We start from the raw sequence: 21,091 nt of genomic DNA on the forward strand, positions 1-21,091 counted from the left end.
GCAAAGATGTAGGTAAGGGAAAAGGTACATTACATCATGCCGTGAATGCATATAAAGGAATGTGAAGGTAAGTCGCCACATATTCACAATATCTGCCACTTGTGCATGTGATGTGATCAGCACCACGCTCCGGCCGCCTTTACCTCCCCTCCTGCCCCATATTCCCATTTATTAAAGGTTGGTGAATCCTAGAGCCGAATGGTTCACATTCCAACTTAAACTGTAGTTCCAGTCCCTATTAGCCTACTTATCTATTTATTTATTTCATTTAAAACTTCACACTACAAGCAAATTCCCATTCATAGTGCTGTACATGTAATGATAATAATTAACACAAACATATAATTGATACATGACTATATGTATACACGATTATATGTATGTGTGCTATGATATGCCTAAAGAAAAGGAAGGTCACGCAGATTCAGTTCGTGAATCGACATGTAAAAAAAATTGTCAGCATTCATAAAAATATATTATGATTAGGTCGTGTCTTATCAACTACTTGGGCCACGATTCGCCACCGGACACAAGTCCACTTTATACTCAGTCTAATCGGGACTGGACCTACAGTTTAAAGCGGGATCCGAACCTCTACCATAAATCGAACCGAAGATCGCTTGATTAAAATACCACAGTGCTGGCCGCTACGCTATCGAAGAGCGTTTTTAAAAAATGCAAAAAGAAAGATATTTTACGAGATCTAGGAGAAAATATGCTTCTACGGTTGGCAACACTGCTGCGATAACTTTCTCCTCTAGCGAGAACGCGGCGCGGACATCAATCCCTCTTTTATGTGTTTTGGGCTTGTTCAGACAACTTTCGTAATAATAGCTTCCTAAATAATAACAATCCGATGGAACTACTTTCTATCGCTTCTTTCTCGCACACTAGATTGTTCAAAGCTGCAATCGGAAAGTCTTTGTTACTTAAACTTCCAGGATAACATTGAATACGTGCTGAACTACAACATGCCTTTAAAAATTATTTTTAAATACAGGGTGATTAAAAAAGAATGGTGCTGATTTATTCAAGACTGAATCGGCATACCACAACTGTCATCATCTGAATTCATAGAAAAAACTCTCCAAGTTTGCATGCGAATGACAAGTATTTTATGTGACCGCTGTAGGTCCAATGACATACGTCAAGGCGGTAGTTCAGAATTGCCCAGTCCATATCGTCATAAAGCAGGGCACAAAGAGCTGACGGTGGATTGGAACTGCTTTACCCAGCATGCACTGCAGTTCCTAAGCGTGCACCCTTGTCGAATTTGGTCTGAAATTGTCACTGCACTGACGCGACGGACCCTGTTCGATTTGCATCACTCGCAGACCTCCGGGCGCAGTGGTCAGCACAGCATGAGTGTCTCTTCATCAATCATCATCTCATCACTCATCCTCATCGTCGCAATTAGCCAAAAGTGGAAGAACAACGACGCTAAATAACACACATAAAATTCATTATCTAGCTTTTTTCTAGTTAAGATCAGTATCAAAACCGCTGTCACACCAAAGAAATTAGGCTCAAAAAGAATTTTAAATTGATTAGGTTCAGCCGAGGAAAAGTAAAGTACCTGATCATTATTTACATGCGTATTATTAGTAATAGTGAGTACGCATGAATTATTCCCAGCGACTGTCACAAAACCATATAATCACAATCTACTCCTAGGGCATCAAGGGCATGGCCGTATTTAGAGGGGGGTTTCTAGGGTTCAAACCCCCCCGAAACTTCTGGAAGTTCAGAAACCAAAATCTGTAATAAATTTTCAATTTTTTTTTTTCGAAGCATCACAAAAATACATGGAGACAATGTTGAAACGATCGAGCTAGAATTTTCATACATTTGGAATTCTGAAACTAGAGTGAAACAGGATTTATTCTCAGAATCGTAGCTCACCCGCGACCCCTCCATTATCACTTCTGTTGTCATCTTTCCAGTGTTGCTCCTGCGTCACAAGGAATATAGACTGAAGATTCCCTTATGATTGTCCCAAAATTCCCTTTCCAGCTTTTAAATTCCCTGTCCGATAAAGTCGAAAATCCCCCTTGATAGGAGTTCAAACCTAGGATCTCCAGTTTTGTAGCGCATTACGTTCGCGATTGAGGTTACAATCCATGCACCAGGCTAAGTGGTTCCACACTTTTCAAAATTCCAAAAATTTAATTTTAAAGTCAAACAACAAAAGCTTTATGACTAAAATTTCCATCTAACTTTTAAAGCTTTTCTCTTGAAGGTATCTGAAGTTTAATGACGAAGTATAATAATTGTGCATTTCAGTACACACTGTATGAAACGTAAAAAAAACCAAAAAGGAACTTGTGCTGGATATTCACTCATCTGCTGGATTGAGTAAGCCCCCTCAAGGATATAACAATAATATAATAATAATTATTATTAGTATTATTATTATGGAATAAAATTGTTTTATTATTTTGAAATTTTAATTATTATTGTACAATTATTGTTATTATTTCTATTATTCAAATTTCTGGCGACGCCCATGGGAACAATTATGGATGAATCCCCCCCCCCGAAATTTTTTCCTGCCTATGGCCATGATCAAGGGTGACTCTTTCTAGACAGACCCAAATGTCATCTCTCTTCCACGTAGTACAGCCTGGACTAACGAAGCTCTAGCGCCTCGGCCTGCAGCCAGGGTAATCTTCTGCTGGGCTCTTGTTGTAATGTTCCTTCCTATATGTTTACGACTATCCCAGCATTTTCTTGATGGAGGGGATCGGGGAGGGGGGCAGCAGATCCAAGCGGGTGGAACAATGGAAAGATCCGAAATGCTATTGGAGTATTAGATGTGGCCTGGGTGCGAAATCATGCCAGATTGGTACAGAGAGGGGGGGGGGGAATATCCAGATTGGCGGAGAGGGGGGGAAAAGATCTTATATGCCGTGGAGTAATTGGTAGTAAAATCATAGGTCTGTCGTAGGTTCGATTACCACCTCCGGCAAAATAAATTTCATCTGAAGACGAGAGAAGAGGTGCTGTTTCGAAACATAGGGTTAGAATTAGGACTGAACCGATACCGATGCCGATGTATCGGTATCGGAAGGTATCGGTTGGAATTCATCTACCGATGCCAGCCGATACTTTTCCAGCATTTTGGTCCTTCACGGGGGCCGCAAAAATGGCGCGAAACTCTTTCGCGGAGTCTAATTATCCTGGAAATTATGCAAAATTCAAACTTTCTTTTGATTTTGAACCAATTTTGCACGAAAAAGTATATTTTGCAATTGCATGATATGTATTTTAATATTTTGATGTAATTCTTGAATATTTTAAAGCACATTTCTTGTTAAATTTGCCACGTGCCAGTTCCGACGACACAATGAAAATGCAAGGAAGAACTGTTTCCCGAGAGCAACGATAGATGGCAGCGCGTCATATAAAGAAGAGCAGAGCTCATTGTAGAAACTCATAGGAGCGGAGAAGAGCGATTATATATATTATAGTAAATGCAAAATATGTAAAGGAAGAGTATAAAAATTATAGAAGGAGTGAATAAAATGTTGTATATAGCCAATTAAGATAATTAAGAATATGTTCGTATATGAAACAATTATGAAAGTTAATAAGTGAGCAAATGAATTCAGAAATGTATCTCCTTTTTTGATCCTAGTGATCAAAATTTGACTTAATACCTCTGACGAGGAGAACATCATCAGCTTTTGTGTTTGTCCGTCTCTCGGTGGCGCTGTGTCAAATTAGACGCCCTGAAGCACTTACGGTTGCGCTCGTTATTAGACGCACTGGGCCATAGGCAGCGCATTGCTGTTAGTGATCCTGGGCTATTCCCCTTTCGTCGTTACATAGGAGGTGGCGCTACTGTCAGTTTAGACGCCCCTAATCTTTCTATAAGTATAGCTTGTGCCGTTTGTATAATGCCAAAGAAGCGGGGAAAGCGAGCGCATATATGTAATAAATAAGATTACGCTTTAAAAGGAAAGACAATAAATTAGAAGAAAGAAAAGAAGAATAAGCCTTTTCCAAAAATAGAAGGAAGAAAAGAAGAGGAAGCCTTTTCCCTAATCAAAGATAGAAAAGAAGAAGAAGCCTTTTACCAAAATAGAAGGAAGAAAAGAAGAAGAAGCCTTTTCATTAATCAACGATAGAAAAAGAAGAAGAAGCATTTTCCCAAATCAAAGATAGGAAAGAAGAAGAAACCTTTTCCCAAAATAGAAGGAAGAAAAGAAGAAGAAGCATTTTACCCAAAATTGTGAGAAGAAAAAAAAGAAGAAGATTTCCTTTCAATTATACATATATTTATTTATAAGAAGAATATAACCGACGTAAATGTGGAATCAGCTTTCTTATTTGGAATTCTCGAATAAAGAACCTATCCCCTGAGATTAAGATATCTGTAGCCGTGGTAGAAGTTTATTTTAAGAGGTGCACTAGAGGGACGTTGCAAATTCATGCATACAATTGGAGAAGAATATTTTCACACCAATATTGGTCAATCTTTTGAACAAATTTTAATTACGTCAAATTTGAAGTATCGGTATCGGTGGGTATCGGTAAGAGTATCGGCATCGGTATCGTTTCAAGGTGGTATCGGCTCAGCCCTAGTTAGAATACATATAGTTAAAAGCACTAGACAATTGATAATGTCCAATTAACATTGTATGCTAATGCTTTCATTAAGTGTTAGATTTTATTTAATTCTTGTTTTGCTTTTGTGATGTATAGGTTTATATTGGTAGAGATCTGTTAATGGTCTCTCGAAAGGAAATATTTCTTTATCAGAGCAGCATAGAGATTTCAGCGCCCAGCACTGAATTTGCACCTCCTCCACCTAGATGTAGCTGATCGATTTAGATACTAAAGAAATAGTATGTACCTATATACTCTTTTACTTTGAATTTGGTGGTGAAAAGAAAACTTTGCATTCAAGAAATATGGCTAAAGCCGTCCGTACATGATCCACAATTGTCCCTGGACGAAAGCATTCATGACGAGTCAAGAATACGACAATTGAAAGTCGTTGGGAGCGAAGCGCGAAGTGTGTTGCGAGTGACAGCATTTTATTTCCGGCTCGTGACATTAACATTCTACCAACAGGTGGCAGTGTGTACGGCACGAAATGAAATAGACTAAAGATAATAATTTTCTTTCCAGAGGAAGATGTAGGCTATATTAGAACTCGAAAGATGCGTGATGTTGATGTATTTTCTCAGTATTATAGTCTAAATGTAGTCTGAGGCACCAGAAACAGAATGTGAGCACAACAACAAAAAAATTCATTAAAGTCTCATTTCCACAGATATGTATGTAGTTGGTTGTCGAATATGTTTCATATCCCTCACTGCTGTAGAAATATACATCATTCTTTGTTCTATAATTGCGATTAAATAAATACGGACGAGAATGTTCCACCGATCACAAACACATGTTTGCTCTTTCCGCGTGGCTTTCTCTTCACCACAGAATAGAAATAAATAGCATTCTGTACCTGAATGCTTCTTTTCGAAATGACAAAATGGAAATTCTTGCAAAATGTTTTTTACTTGAATTTGAATGTTGTTTTAAGTCCACTTTATTTACAGAAAGGCTAATCGGGACTGGACCTACGATTTAAGTTGGATCCGAACTAATGTGTCATGTGCCTCCACTGGGTATCGAACCCGGGATAACAAGTCGACGACGTTACCACTACGCCATCGTGGAGGCCCATAGGTTCACATTAAAATATTTCATAGGGTACGACGGGCCTTTATCAACATTCATCCTCATCTTCGCGATTAGCCAAAAGTGGTAGAAAAACGAAGTAAAATAAATCAAATCGGTCACTAATGCAATCTACTCCTTACTTTTATGTAAATTCTGCGAAAATAAATAAATTTTATGTTATACAACAAGGAAGGATTTAGCTTATTTCATTTTGGACTTGGCAAAGTCTTTCGGGAGGTCAAGACCGCTTGAGCATCCCTCTTCCTTGGGTGACGTCACTGCTGGACGCCTATGAATCTGATGCCTATTACTTGAGACGGCCAGGAAATATCCTGAGAGATGAAAAACAGGAAACAATTGTCAATAAAAAGAGGGGGAAGAAAGCTGCCGAGACACAACTCGCGTATCCTCCTTGTGGAGGTTTCCCGGCTGACACGCCAAGGGTTGCGCATCATTTGCGAGTCAATTCGGCGAAGTCTCAAGTGAGTGCTGCCCCCTCGATCGATGTCTCCCCCACGTGACCCACATTTTGGCAGGGGGAAGTATTGATTGACGCTACTACCCCTTAGCAGGGAAGGAGGAAACACCCCGAAGCCCTCGTTTATGGAAGTCAAGATTTCGGGGCGCCCGTTTGACCTTACCACCATTCTTTTATCTTTTCTTTACTTCTGGAGCGTTTTATTTGCTCGGCTCTTCGAGTGTCTTTGCCGTTGTAATTTGGATGATGTAAACGCCTTGGTACACGACGATTGTAAGCAGGGAACGGACTTACATGTACTAAGCAAGTGTTGGATATGTAAATATATTAGGTAGAACTGAGGCGATACCAATGCCGATGTATCAGAAAATATCTGTTGCATTTCATTTACCGATACCAGCCGACAATTTTCCAGTGTTTTGACAGTTCGCGGGGTCTTCAAAAATGCCGCACCACACTTTCGCCGAGTCTAATCATCGTGGAAGTTGTGACGGTGAAATCCACTGAATATTTTAAATATCCTCCCATTACTTAGGAGTAATATTAACAAATCAAAATTATATTAAAGAGGAAATAAAAAGTAGGCTTAATTCAGGAAATGCATGTTACTTCTCTCTTCATAAACTTTTGTCTTCTCGTTTAATATCAAAGAAACTAAAAGTTAAAATATACAAAACAGTAATATTGCCTGTAGTATTATATGGGTGTGAAACTTGGTCCCTTACATTAAAAGAGGAACATAAATTGAGAGTATTTGAAAATAAGATCCTTAGGAAAATCTTTGGACCTAAAAGGGATGAGGAGACAGGTGAGTGGAGAAGGTTACATAATTTAGAACTACATAATTTGTATTCATGTCCAGATATTATTAGAATGATGAAATCAAGAAGACTTAGGTGGGCAGGCCATGTGGCACGAATGGGAGAGGAAAGAGGAGTTCACAGGATTCTTGTTGGGAAACCTGATGGTAAGAGACCTGTAGGAAGGCCAAGACGAAGATGGAGGGACAACGTTGAGATGGACCTAAGGGAAATCGGTAGGGATGGAAAAGAGTATATAGATCTTGCTCAAGATAGGGAAAGATGGAAGGCCTGTGTTGCTGCAGTCATGAACCTTCGGGTTTAAGAAGGCTAGAGAGTTAGTTAGTTAGTTACTTCAAACGATATTGAATGCGATTTTAGCCAGCATAAATCTGTCTTTAGGGACAACAGGAGGAGATACACTTTCAGCCAGTGACGGCGATTGGATTCCAAAACTAGGGGGGGGGGGGCAAGGTGCCTAAACTGCGGGGGGCAAAGACAGTTTACTTTCCCTCGAAGATAAGGTTAAGCATAGTGAGGGGGCAAGTGCACCCCCCCTTAATCGCCGCTATTGCTGTCAGCACTTAAAACAAAGTTTGCCAATTCATTCTTTTGGTAACATAAAATAAAGCACATTTCAATTTTGCATTACAAGTTAAGGACTAATGCATTTTATTCAGCTGGATGAATAATCATTTTATAATAGTCATTTTTCACAATTGCAAATCCGTGTTTAATTCCATATTTTGAGAAAAATATGTAAAATATTATGGCTGAGTCGATTACACATAACGAAACCGATTCTCTGAGCGATTCCCCCGATACCGTTGCTTGGAAATTGTAACAAATAAGAGTTGTTCAAAATATCGGTGGGTGAGTATTCCACTGAAATTAAAGGTATTCATTTACAAGAATTTTGCTTTAAAATATTAAAAAATTACATCAGGATACAAAGGTACCTGTCAAGTAATGATAAAAAATACAGTTTTCTCACTTAATCTTGGCGCAAAATGAATGAACACTTCGAATTTTACATAACTCCCAGACTGGAAACAAAAACCTGGGGGCAAGAACAGTTCACTTCTCTCGGTAGACAAGACTTAACAATAAGAGGTCAGAATGCGGGGGCAAAAAGTGGGCGGGGGGGGGGGGCAACTGCCCCATCACGCCCTACCTTATGTGCTCTTAAGGCCCTGGCAAGTCGGGTCTCAGTCTCATAACCCAAGCGCCCACAACCTTCAACACGTCCAAGACTGAATGAATAGCTCAGCTTATCTTGAAAGAATGAAGACCCAACAACACCGCTACCATCAAGGGTTAGTAGATTCTGCTGGTATCACCAGATGTCACCCTGGAATACACAAAAAATATTGCCAATTAAAATATGTCTCAATTCAAAACAATCAAAATGTCCTTTTAAAAATGCAGGTTGAAAATTTGTTTTGAAAACCTACAAAGTTTACATGTAGGAGATAAGTGAGGAACCAAAAACAAAGCATAAAGAGCTTAACATACTCGTTTGTCAAGACGAAGTTGGCTATGAAAATAATACTCCCTCCGAGACTCCAAATTTTACACCATAATTTCAATCCATACAAGGCTTGATTAATGATCTTAAATTCATTAATTTACTATGGTAGAGGGAGATTATTTCCATAACATCTTTGGCAGTTATGCATTTGAAGCTTCGGAACGAGTCACAACTCTCGAAGCAGCCAATTTACCTAGCGAGCCGCTGACGTCATCTCAAACCAGAACCTATCGCTAAGCCCTTTGCTCAGGTTCTACACGCCCACTAGGCTCGTTAGACAGACTCGCGCAGTCCGCTGGAGATGTTCCGGAAGTAATTCGACTTCTACACTGCGTTCTTTTGGAATTTCTCTGATATTGAAAAACTATGAACTATGTTTAAATGTGAACCTATAAAAAACCTGCAAAAGTAACATTGACGATTTTTCAGATTGTGCAAAAATTTTGGTTTTGTTCTTGCATAAATGAATGGGTTTGTTGTGCAGAGAGGCAGGCTCCAAAAGTCTGCAGTCTGCAATATGAGTTTTATAGCCATTGATGCAAGGCTACCAGAAGTCCCGATTCAGTCGGTATTCTTTTCAATCCCAGTCCAGACTTTTTCTTCTTCTTTTTTTTTTCTTTTTTACGAACTGCAGTCGTGATGGGAACACTCACATTTAAACATGTTCTTCATTGTAAGATTAATTCCTAATACGTATGATTTGATTTATACGTAATTATTTTCTAAACATAGAATTATTATGCCTATTCAATGATGTTGGTAGGAAATTTTAAGGAAATTTGAAAAGATTGTTAATTTGTGGAATACAGTACTCAAATACGTACTTCTGAGACTTGATTGTAAACAATAAGCAACAAGCTGTACATCGTGTGACAGCCTTTGCCTGTAAGTGAATGTGTTGCTGATTGTTTGTCGGGAAAGGAGGGGGGTGGGGGTTGAATTTCTTCCGTGACTTTGAACCATTACACCCAACGACGAAGGAAACAGTAGGCGAATTGTCCACCACCATTTGCATTCGGTCTGCATTACACAGTGTGATGATGATAATGAATTGAAATAATGACGTGAATAAGCAGAGAACAATGCCTGCTTCGAACCAACATAGTTTCATTCCTTAAAACAACACAGGATGTAGAATCAAAAAGGAATGAAAATAGCGGTGGACAATTTGGCCTACCATTATCTTTGCCGTTGACTGTACCTGTAGCTGCCATATTAGCATAGCGTTGGTGGTCCCATGTAATACTTCAATAGAGACATTTTCAGATATGCCTCCACCCCCACCCCCCTTTCCTCCCGATGTAAACCTAGCTACGGGCCTGGATGCAATCATGCCTCAATCAGGATTCGAAGCTAGGGCGTCGTAGCGCATGGCGCTAACTACTTCACCACGGAGACCGACAGAAAGATTAATTAGTGGAATACATGTAAAGAAATGGCACAGATAAGCAGTGCCTTTCTTCGGGCGCGACCTGCAGAACCATGAATGAATCACGATCGTCTGGAGAGGGGAGGAGAAGGGGTGAGACTAAGTAGAGGTTGTAAAAAATGCAGATTCCTTTCGCCGGGAGCCGCTGTCATGAGCGAGCCGCTACTCGTCGCTGGCTTCCGGGGCAACCGAACCAAAAAAAAGACAGCGTTGGAAATGGTGTGGGAGTGTGCGAGCCGCAAGGGGAACCATTCTTCTTGTGGTCACTCAGGATGATCTTCTTCTTCTATTTTTTTTTTTAGTTCTTCGGATCACATGTCAGACAACTTCTTCATTGGAGTACAGCAGTGTCAGAGCCTCACTGGCTAGGGTTAACAGATCGTTATAAGGGAAAAGTAGGACACAGAGCATTCGCAATAAATAATACATATTTCTAGATCATGTTAGAAAGTAATTTAAATTGACACCTTTCAGTAAATCGACACTTTTCAGTTGAAAAAAATAATTCCAAACTTGTAATCATACTAAACAATGCACCTCTTACTACAAGTATTACTGGTACTTCTCAGATGAGTCAATTTTTCTCAAAATTTCAGTTTTAGTCAAAATATATTTATTTATTTATTTATTTAAAGACATGACACTACAGGCAAATGCCCACTTACAGTGTCTTGTATTATAACACTTTTTGGTACACAAAATATGCAATCAGAATAATTCATAAGATACAATACTATGATAATATGTGTAATATAAAAATTAATTTATGATTAGATATGAAAAGAAGTATAAAGATTAACCCGACAGTTGGGGTTAGAACTTACACATGATAACCAAGAAAATAACCAAGGAAAAACATATGAGCTTCACCTTACATTTATAAACGATGATATATAGATGTAATGATAGTAATTAGTAATTAGTAAATAACAAAAAAATAAAAAAGAGGATAGACTCTTTCGCCTGTACATAAAGAGGCTGAACTACTAAACAAAGTTAAGTTTGGTGTTGGAAGTAAATTTCAGTTTCCCTTTTGAACCTTCAAAAACTTTGGAAGATGTCTATCTTATCATATGTCTTTGCAATTTCGTTATATAACCTACACATTCTCCGAGTGGGTGCCGCATTGGCTGACTTTGTTTGAGCTCTCGGTACTTGAAACAGCTCTTTCCGTGGTCTTACCTTATTATGTGGTACATAAAAAGGATTCCTGAGAGCAGCTGAGAGGAGTCTAATGAGTTGTTTAAAAGTTTATGTAAGAATAGTAACTGATGTATATTTCTTCTATCGCCTAGGGATTGTACATTGAAGTATTTTTTTAGGGTATGATAAGGAGTATATTTTGGGTAAACGCCGTCTCTTTTCAGTCCTAGGAATCGAAGGAACTTGTTTTGTACATTCTCCATTCTGCTGGTTTCATTTAGGTTTTGTGGGGACCAGAAGATAGACGCGTATTCCAATTTCGACCTTACGTAGGTATTGTATAGCGTTTGGAATGTATCTAACTTCTTAAAGTCGTTTCCCATTCCCATTATAAACCCTAGGTTTCGGTACCCTTCTGCTACAATGCGGTCGATGTGTTTTCGGAAACTGTTATTTTCTTCAAACTGAACACCAAGATCTTTATAACTTGAAACTCTGTCTAACGTGTGGCAACTGATTGTGTAAGTGTGCGTGTAGGGTTGTTTCTTTCGAGTGAAAGTCATACTTTTGCATTTGTTAAAATTGAGTTTTAGATTGTTTTTAGCGCACCATTCTACAAGATTTTCAATGTCTTTTTGCAGTTCCAAGGTATCATTATCGTTCGTTATAGACTTAAATATTTTCAGGTCATCCGCGTACAGGAGTTTCTTGGAATGTAGCAGGCATTCTGGGAGATCGTTAACAATCACAAGAAATGGCAGTGGTCCAAGGTTCGAGCCTTGCGGGACACCCGAGGAGGTCAAATTCTTTGAAATTATAGGGACCAGTACCAAACTTTTTACAGAATTTGTGAACAAAATATGAATCTAATGAGTTCGTTGTGCTGTTGGTAATGAAAGCACCTGTAATGGCAAACAGATATTTAGCAATTACCGTAATTTGAAATAGTTCCAGAAGTTTCATCTCCGGTAGTGCTTAGTTCAATAACTTTGTTCTCTATACTCCCTACTTTACAATGAAAATGCTGAATAAGAATGGGAAAAACCTTGTTCCATCAGTATAAACCCCAAGACAAGAAATTCCACTAAGAAACTGAACAGTGACATCATCAGAATGTGCCCCAAAACTTTGTTCATTAATTGCTTCCGTTCTTCTTCTAGCAGAAACTTTTCTTTTCTTTTTGGGCAATGACTGAATGAAAATAAATCTCACTATTGAGTTTGGGAGCGTAGTCCATAGACTTGTAACTTGCATGATTTATCTTTGTTCAACTGAAACACGTATTATCCTAATTAATATTATGTGATGCTCAAAATGTAGGACATTTATGATATTTTCCAAATTTGCCCCGGGCACCGGACATAAGGCTAGAATGTAGCACATGTCCGGGAAAAACCGGACGTCTGGTAACCCTTGGACTGGCCCACCGGGGCATCGGACAAAACAGCGTTACAGTTACTGGCTCATGAAAAAGTAACTTTGTGCTGGAAATTTCCTTGCAAACGAATTACACGCAGTGGATGCATGAATAAATTGAGATTTTTCCTTGAGTTTTTTAAGTCCACTTTATGCACAGAAAGCCTAATCGGGACTGAACCTGCAGTTTAATGTCGGATTCCAACCACTATGTGCGTCCACTGGATATCAAACCCGAAAACACTTGATTAGAAGTCGACGACGTCACTATACTACGCCATCGCGGAGATCATGAATGAATGATTTGGTTTCTGTCACTTTCGGTCAATCGCGAAGATCAGGATGGCTGGTGATGAGACTGATGAAGGGACAATCATACGACACAACACAGGCCTCACAAAGGGTTAGTCTCGTTAGTCTGCTAAAAGCAGTACAGGGTTGATTTGATTGGATTAATTTGCTTTATTTTACTTCGCCTTTTGTGCCACTTTTGGCTAATTTTCCGAATATAAGGATGAGTGATGACATGATGAAATTGATGAATGGACACTGACAAACAGCCACGCCCAGGCCGGGATTCGAACCCAGGAGCAGTACAGGGTGTACTACGTTGAAAGGAGGTTGACATTTGGGTGTCTACAGAAAGCGTCACCCTTAAATCACCTACACACAATCGTCATTAATTGTTGTGTATATATATAAATGAAAATATATAAATACCTGCATTGAGTGCCAGAATCAGTAAAGCAAGGCGCGCATGGTAGAGAAAGGGAGAAAGCGATCAAAGCAGTGCGCGATGCTGCAAACGGCTGATAGTTGCATCCGCGTTTTCCCCTTGATCCACTCACTTTCCCTCTCGCTCGTTCATTGTTACGAGCCTTCTCGAGTCATTACTTACGAATAGGGCTTTATTTTGTTCGCTTGCTCGAGAGAATCCCGGGACAAAGTATGAATGTGTTTCATTTACGTTTCTAGCACATAATATAGGTATTTGCATACAAGCCAGCAAATGAAGACAATGAATGAGCGTGAAGCAAGCTTTGATTGAATGGTTTCAATTCGAAAAATTTGTTCGTATGCAGGTCACGGTTTTGCTATTAAATCCGCTTGTACTTATTTCTAATAGGGATGGCCAAATTCGGATAAAATTTTATCCGGATATCGGATATTCTGACATTCGGATATCTGAATTATCCTGATTTTGTGGCAGTGACTTCTTCACCTCGATTCCAAATGAACGCAGTAATCCACCCAAAGTACTGAATTCTTTGCGCGAAAGTGCAAATGACGAATTAAAATAAAGCATACATATTCTAAATTTAGCAGGCAACGAAGCCTTAGGCGATTACACGAAAATCCTTTCACCTTAGCATCCAGATTAGTTGGAAACAGGGTTGCCAAATTTAGCTCAATATATAGAATTACAATCTGAAATTCATTTGGAGTCGGAGGTCATAGTTCTTCTTCATTGCCTGGACTTTACACACTCTGATATTTTGTCTTAAGGCGATTTCCTACTCCGGCGAAGGTTTGAGCAATTTTCCATGTAAGCTTATGGGGGTAACTTTGGTCACGATTATCTCGAGAACCAGTCGACACAACATTTTCAAATTTTAACTGAACACTGAGAAAGGATGTTTCTAGAAAACCACTGATCATTATTTTCATTTTCTGCATCAAGGGGTGTAAGGGGTGCTCCTTGCACGTACGGCACCCAATAGTCAACCTGACTTCCACGTTAGTACACCCTGGACTAAAGACTAACGAGGCTCTGGCGACTGGCCCCATGGCCAGTATAATTTTGTTTGTGTTGTCCTGTGTTTTGTCCTTATTTGTGCTGAATGCTCCTTTACAGCCTCAACTTTTAACGCAAGTCAGAAGATTTTAATGTTTTATATTTTATGATTTTAGTTATGCAACGTTAGAGTTGTTATTTGTAACGATAAGGGGCTGGACCCCGTATAATGTGACGGGTGCAAAATAGCCTTAGTGCTGACGCACCCAAAATTTTAAATTCAAATCAAATCAAATCTGCATCAACGTTTTGTACACGCACTCTATCTAATTAATTCTTGTCTGCGTCTCGGTGGTAACTCTCCTGTTTCTTCCGCAGAAAATAGACGATCCTTGGCGCCCAGTTATACCTCGTGGGATGAAGAATCACCTCAATATGGAGGGGGCAGGGCAGCGTGGATTCATTAAGGCCTCCGAAATGGCGACGATGTTTCCAGAAATCCAACATCAGGAGGAAAAGGAATCAAACAGGTAAGTTTTGCGAGTTCGTATGGATAACACACAAGAACGATACCAATAAGATTTATATCCCTATTCCGCTGCGTGGAAATTCTAAGAAAACGTCACACTGGCAACGCTGAGATGAGATCTGAGCAGAGACTAGGTATACTACAGTTCTGTCGTTGTATCTTCCGGTGTCCAATCACAGCGCAGAACGGTTATTTTGACAAAATCCTGTTTCCCTGCTGGCTGCTTTAATGTTGCTGCTTCTTGCCCAAGCATTAGGCCTAATTGGTTGTTTGACCGCGAGTTCCTTCGCAGGTAAACGCGGCAACAGAGGGTCACTGCCATAAAGGCGGTATCCGCGCCGGATTGACTAACCGCTATCTGAACTGGCGACTCACCTTCAGAGTCACTTATTTCTGTCAATCGTCTTCGTGGGTGTGACCAGTGCTGCCATATGAAGGGAAACATCACTCACAGCAGATAAACCGAGGTAAAATTTTAGTAAAATATCACAACTGCCGAGAAGTTTGAACATATACGGTTCACAAATCAATCTCAAACTCGTTGAACCGTGAACAAAAAATAATAGAGATCTCTGGTATGAACTCTATTAATTTTTCTTTCTTAAGTTGCGTGATTCATCCCCTCCTAACAATAAGTTATAACTAATGTTGCAACTTTTACTTTGTCATAATTCATTGGCTTCCCCTGATCATCTTGTAAAATCATTGTAATACAGAGCTAATATAAACCCAATATTTATGAAAAATGTTCATTTCAAAGTGTACAATTTGTATTGCTATCAGTGATCTTAGTTATAGGTTTAATCAGTATAAATAGTAGCATTTCTACTTCAACGAATAGAACTTCCCAAGATCAAGGGGAAATGTCGATGAATATGAGAAATGTAGAACTTTTAAAAGGGAAATGGTGCTTCCTGAGTTGGCAACACGCTGTGAGATCGCTATCTCAGTTGCGAGGTAAACTCTGGACGAGTGGTCCCTGTTCTGTGGTAATGTTTTCACATTGAATTTAATTCAAGTAGCGTTCGGCAACTTGATACACGAAAGTAAACGATGTCAGGCGAACACAACTGAAAATAGTACTGATACGTTGCTTTCGTTGCCGCCAGTTAGAAAGGCACAGGAGTTGAGGAAGCAGGAGTGCGTGACCTTCATACGCCTATTGAAAAAAAAAAAAACAAGCAATAGATAACGATAGAAGCCGATTTTGCGTTGTTGGGACGCTGAGAAGAGAAGACTACCCAGACAAAACTACTCGATCACTATTATATTACCTCTTATTCCATGCGGACGTTGTGAAGAAAACAATGGCGTTAGCAAAAGTTGTATCCGGATGAAATTCTTCCAGGCATAAAATGTTTCTGGGTTTTGAATAAGCCGAAAAAACATATTTGCGCATACCCACGATTCGTTTCTACGAACTGCGCACACATTTTTCATCATACGGGTTCTTAGTGTGAATGACCTTGAAGATACATATCCTGGAAGTTATGCAACCTGTTCAACTGTACTGCATTGCTGGTTGCCAACATATCAGGTGTTAAATGAGGAAAGTCCGTTTTACGTTCTTTGTGTTGATCGAATCTTTCAAGACGTTAACCTACTCCTCGAGATAGTATTGCGAGGCGTTTCGTGTTGAGTTCAGGAAGTTAATTTTCGTGTTTCTTTATTGGCGAAACGTGTCTGGCTCTGTGAGTACATGATGAGAACTGGAGAGACCAACATCAGGTGTGCAAAATCGCAAACGTCAAGGTGAACTCTTGCGTGTTGGCCTCTCACCTGCATTCAGAAGGCTGCTACGGTGACTGATTTAGCAGCGTTGCCAACTATTTGGATAAAAATGTTTAGCTGAAATTTACGGTATAATTTAGGAAAGGCAAAGCTATACGAATTTGGCGCTTGAACTGTGGAAATGGATTTTTGACTTGATTTGGTTTATTTTGATTTGCTTTCCTGCCACTTTTGACTAATCGCGAAGATGAGGACGAGCGATATGATGAAACTGATGGACACTCACGAAGAACGTCAATGCACAGGCCAAGATTTGAACCCGGGAGCCCTGGTGAACTTTTGAAATGGAAATTATATTTTAGCTAGTCTGCCACTTGATGTTTAGGCTATTTAGCGAGAAGGCTCTTCACTCAATTGGTTGTTGTGGATCGTCGGTGAATCCATAGAATGGTTCGCAAACGATACACAAACGCGTTACCTCGAGACGAGACCGGGAATGAAACCAGCTTCCCGAACCAAAAGAAGGACTTATATAAAAAACCTTTTCTCGAGCAGGCCTCATCTCCAGAAACGTATCAACTCGAGGTAAGCTCCGGCACCTAACGACCTGTTGGGTGAGATGAGTCAAGGCAAGAGCTTCTGAAACCTTTCCTGCCCCCCAAAAATAGGCAATAGTTAGGCTGGAGAGTTCGATGAACTAACCGATCTCTAACCGGATTTTTCATAGCGTTTGTCTCCTGAACCACGAGAAGAGACGAGACGGTCATTTTATAAGGTCTTCTCCACCGTTTCAAACGAGCGGTGTCGCTTCGATGGCCAAACACGTTGAGAGGATTGAAGTCCCTGCCTATAAGCCATAAGGTTTATCATTGTACAGCTACAGCCAATAATTGGTCCATCTGCGGACCTTTGTTGCCAAGCGTATGTTTCGTGCAAACATGGCGACTGGCTGTGCTATTGCACGACGGCAAGCAAATTATTTTTCTCTCGCCATCTGAGATACCTGCTTCCTGTCGGTTGCCTTCTCCTTCCTTTCCGCTGCGAATGTACTACTAAGTTCAAATTTCTCTCGCAAAGAGAACAAATCACGTGCTCTCTCAGTGGGTGGAAGCGCTCACGTGACGACTGTCAAGGTCTTCCAGCAGACGACAGACCACCGAGTGGCGGGAGCGGTGACAGGATGAACGTTCCGAGCTGTAGACATGGCTGCTGCTTTGCGAGTGCCCATGCATCGATTTCGGGGTCTGGTGCGGAGCACACCGAGCTTCCACCTAAAACTAAATGCTAAGAGCACTAAACCATGCCCTCCTAACCTAACCATTATTAGATAAGCGGAATTGGTGTGCTCCGCACCAGATCCTCAATTTCATCTCCCACGATACATCCCCATGGTCGAAGTTAGCAAAATGTTGCAGAACTGGGGCAAAAAACTACAAAATACCCAAGAGGATGTTATCGCCCATTTTGACTCCCAGATGACGTAGTGGTAACTTCGTCGGCTTGTAATCAAGGTGTCTCGGGTTCGATACCCAGTGGAGGCACATTGCACAATGGTTCGGATCCCAGTTGATACTGTATGTTCACTCCCGATTAGCCTTATGTGCATACGAGTAAAGTGGGCTTTGAACAACAATTCTGCCACTTTAACAATTTCCGCTCGAAAGAAATCAGAAAAGGGTGTTACAAATTTCCTTTATTTCTCATTTTTCTCAATTGAAACTGATCTGGCAACAATGAATTGATTAAACTTTCCTTCCTTCCATTCACGAACTTTAACTCGCCAACACAGCCACGTCCAATAGTGTTGAATCTTTCGTGAAAACTTATAACATCCAATCAATTTCCCCTTCGCCACTTAGCACGCGACCCTTCCCTAGGCGAAACTCCAAAGACGAGTTTAAAGAAAGTCAAAGTGAGATATGCCCCACCTGGATATCGGTGGCAAACAAGCAGGATAAAGGCAAATGAATCTTTTGCCGAAATGTTCTATCGATCCCCGAGGGGTGGGGGGGAGACTATTTCGGTTCCCTCGACGGGGTGGGAACTGGAGGACTCATTACGAGCGAGGTCGTCAAAGCGAGGCTCGAGTTCACGAGTGTGTGCTGGAGACGTCGCCGGCTTGAACTCGGAGTTCCAGAAGAAACTTGTGGGAGCGTGTAGGGGATAATTATGCTGGCTGGTGCTCAGGTGAGTCCTCCGTGCTGTTTTCCATCACTGTTTTTATTCAGTTTTCTCACACATTCCACTTCAAGCATTTAGCAAACTTTGCTTAAGTCCTCGGCGATGGGACTGGATGAGCCGACCACGCGTCACCCAACAAAAAACTCTTGGGCAGGCCGTGGTTTTCGATGGACTGTTGCGCCTTGAGTTTGGTTTAGTTTCCTTGTGTTATACGCTGTTAGAGTTAAGGTAAAATTTACAATATTGCGCTGTTAAGGCTCGTCCGGACCTTTGGCCCCTTCTTCGAAAAACCGCTTCGATATTCCAAAATCCGAAAAATTGCATCTGGTTAGAATTCTCTCTAGGTGCCGCACCGTGGCTGTGCTCTCTAAAGCTTGACGCCACTGAGACGCGGCGAAACACGGAAATATCCGGCAACAGAACTTTTGTTGTCTGCTTCTATTGAAATCAAATGGTGTAACGACCACTACAGGGAAGCGCGCGGAACCGAAGCACGGAATTTCCAGATAGAAGTCTGCAGATGAACTGAAGGGTTGCCGCCAACTGAGACTCCGGAAGCGAAACTGTTCCGTGTTCCGTTCTGTTACAGCGCTTTCGACGTTTCAGTGGGCGTCCAGCTTAAAGCGTGAGGTTTTGGGCTCAGGTTGCGAGACGCGCACTGATTCGAGTCTCCTGGGTGAAGCGTAACAACTTTTCTCCTGTGATTTGGACCTGTGTATGGGACCGGTGGCCACCCGCCATCGTGAGGAAATTGGGGAGCTGCGAATGAGGAGCGTAACCCAGTCATGGAAACCCTACAACGACGACTGGGGGTTCGTCGTGCTGACCACACGTCACCCCGTATAGTCCACGCGTTTACTTCGTTAACGTCGAAGAACTAAAGAAAGCCGCCGCCACAAACGTGGGTGGGGATAAATAGCGGGCGAGTTGTTTTCGTCCAATCACATTCAACCTCGTCGTGGAAAAACATTCCATGTGGTGTCCCTCAAGGCACTGTACTCGGCCCCCTCTTATTTGCTCTGTATATAAACGACCTCCCGACGGTGCTTAACGGCTGTAAATACCATATCTATGCCGACGATTTTCAGTTATATTTCTCTTTCCCCCCGCAAGAAATACTGCATGCAATAGAAATTGTGAACAAAGACCTTAAACAAATAAGTACTTGGTCTGCACACCATGGCTTACATCTAAACCCGACTAAAACCCAGTGTATTCTTGTAGGTTCCCCTAGAATTTTGAGCAAAATAGATAAATCTAGCCTCCCTAGACTCAACATAAATGATATTCATCTGCCCTTCTCCACTACTGTTAAGAATCTGGGTGTGATACTCAACCAACATCTCACCTGGGCAGAGCAAGTTAACTCTGTATCTAGAAGAGCTTTCGGTGCATTGCATTCACTCTATCGGCTCAAAAACTTCCTTCCTTAACGCATAAAAATTAAACTGGTCCAGTCTCTTGTATTTCCCATTGTTGACTATTGCGACATTGCTTTCTTGGATGTCAATCACGAGCAAGCTAAACGACTGCAGCGAATTCAAAATGCCTGCATTCGTTTCGTTTTCGACCTAAAATATTCAGACCATTTGACATCGTACTTTGCGAAGGTCGAGTGGCTTAAATTAAGCGATAAACGTAATTTTCATAAGTTAATTTTACTGTACAAAATCCTTCAAATAAAAGACCCGCAATATCTCTATAACCGATTTCAACATCTTTCCGACTTTCACAGCCACAACACCAGATCGCGCGAAAGGTCTCTGCTGTCCATTCCACTCCACAAATCCAACTTTTATGCAAATTCTTTTACTGTTACCTCAGCAGGCCTTTGGAACAAGTTGCCACCTGAAATTCATGTCTCTTCCTCAATTGTGACGTTCAAAAAATTGTTAAAGTTACACATATTATACAATGAAAATTAAATGTTTGATTTCCCTATTAATATGGCGGGTGCAGAGAATGATAGAAGGACGTAAGGCACTAAAATGAATTAGAGTAATAGTTAAGATGAATTATCATCAAAGTATACCGTATTGGACTGTGTTTTAAGTATGTGTAATATTGGACTGTGCTTAAGTAAGTGTAGTGTTATGTATTTGCTTGTACGTGTGTAAGGGCAAAGATATGTATGTGTGTGTGTGAGTGTGTGTGTCCGTATCTATAGGTTAGATTACCTTTCTTATATGTAATTCCTCTTTGTATTTTTTATTTCTCTGTAATTTTTTATATATTTTTTTCTTCCTTTTTTTTCAAAATTTTAATTATTTCATATTCAATTTATTTGTAAACATGGTCAAGTGGAAGAAAAGGCTCCACAGCCTTAACTTCGCCATGTAAAAGAAGACGAAATAAATAAATAAAAATAAAACCTTCAGCCAATGTGCGCAGCTGTCATTCTGCTCGTCTTCTCCACGTGGAGTCTCAGTC

General features: G+C 40.6%; 1 protein-coding gene across 1 annotated transcript in view; it reads left to right on the top strand.

The window, feature by feature from the left end:
• The window catches only part of LOC145978990 (E3 ubiquitin-protein ligase Zswim2-like), a 108,431-nt gene that overhangs the window by 49,475 nt on the left and 37,865 nt on the right, over positions 1–21,091 (top strand). Inside the window, exon 7 of the mRNA XM_083112050.1 lies at positions 14,599–14,750. Within this exon, the coding sequence (XP_082968176.1) occupies positions 14,599–14,750 (152 nt within the window). The remainder of the gene's footprint in view (positions 1–14,598; positions 14,751–21,091) is intronic.

Source organism: Lepisma saccharinum, chromosome 25, assembly GCF_977018435.1.
Source record: "Lepisma saccharinum chromosome 25, izLepSacc3.1, whole genome shotgun sequence".
NCBI lineage: Eukaryota > Metazoa > Arthropoda > Insecta > Zygentoma > Lepismatidae > Lepisma > Lepisma saccharinum.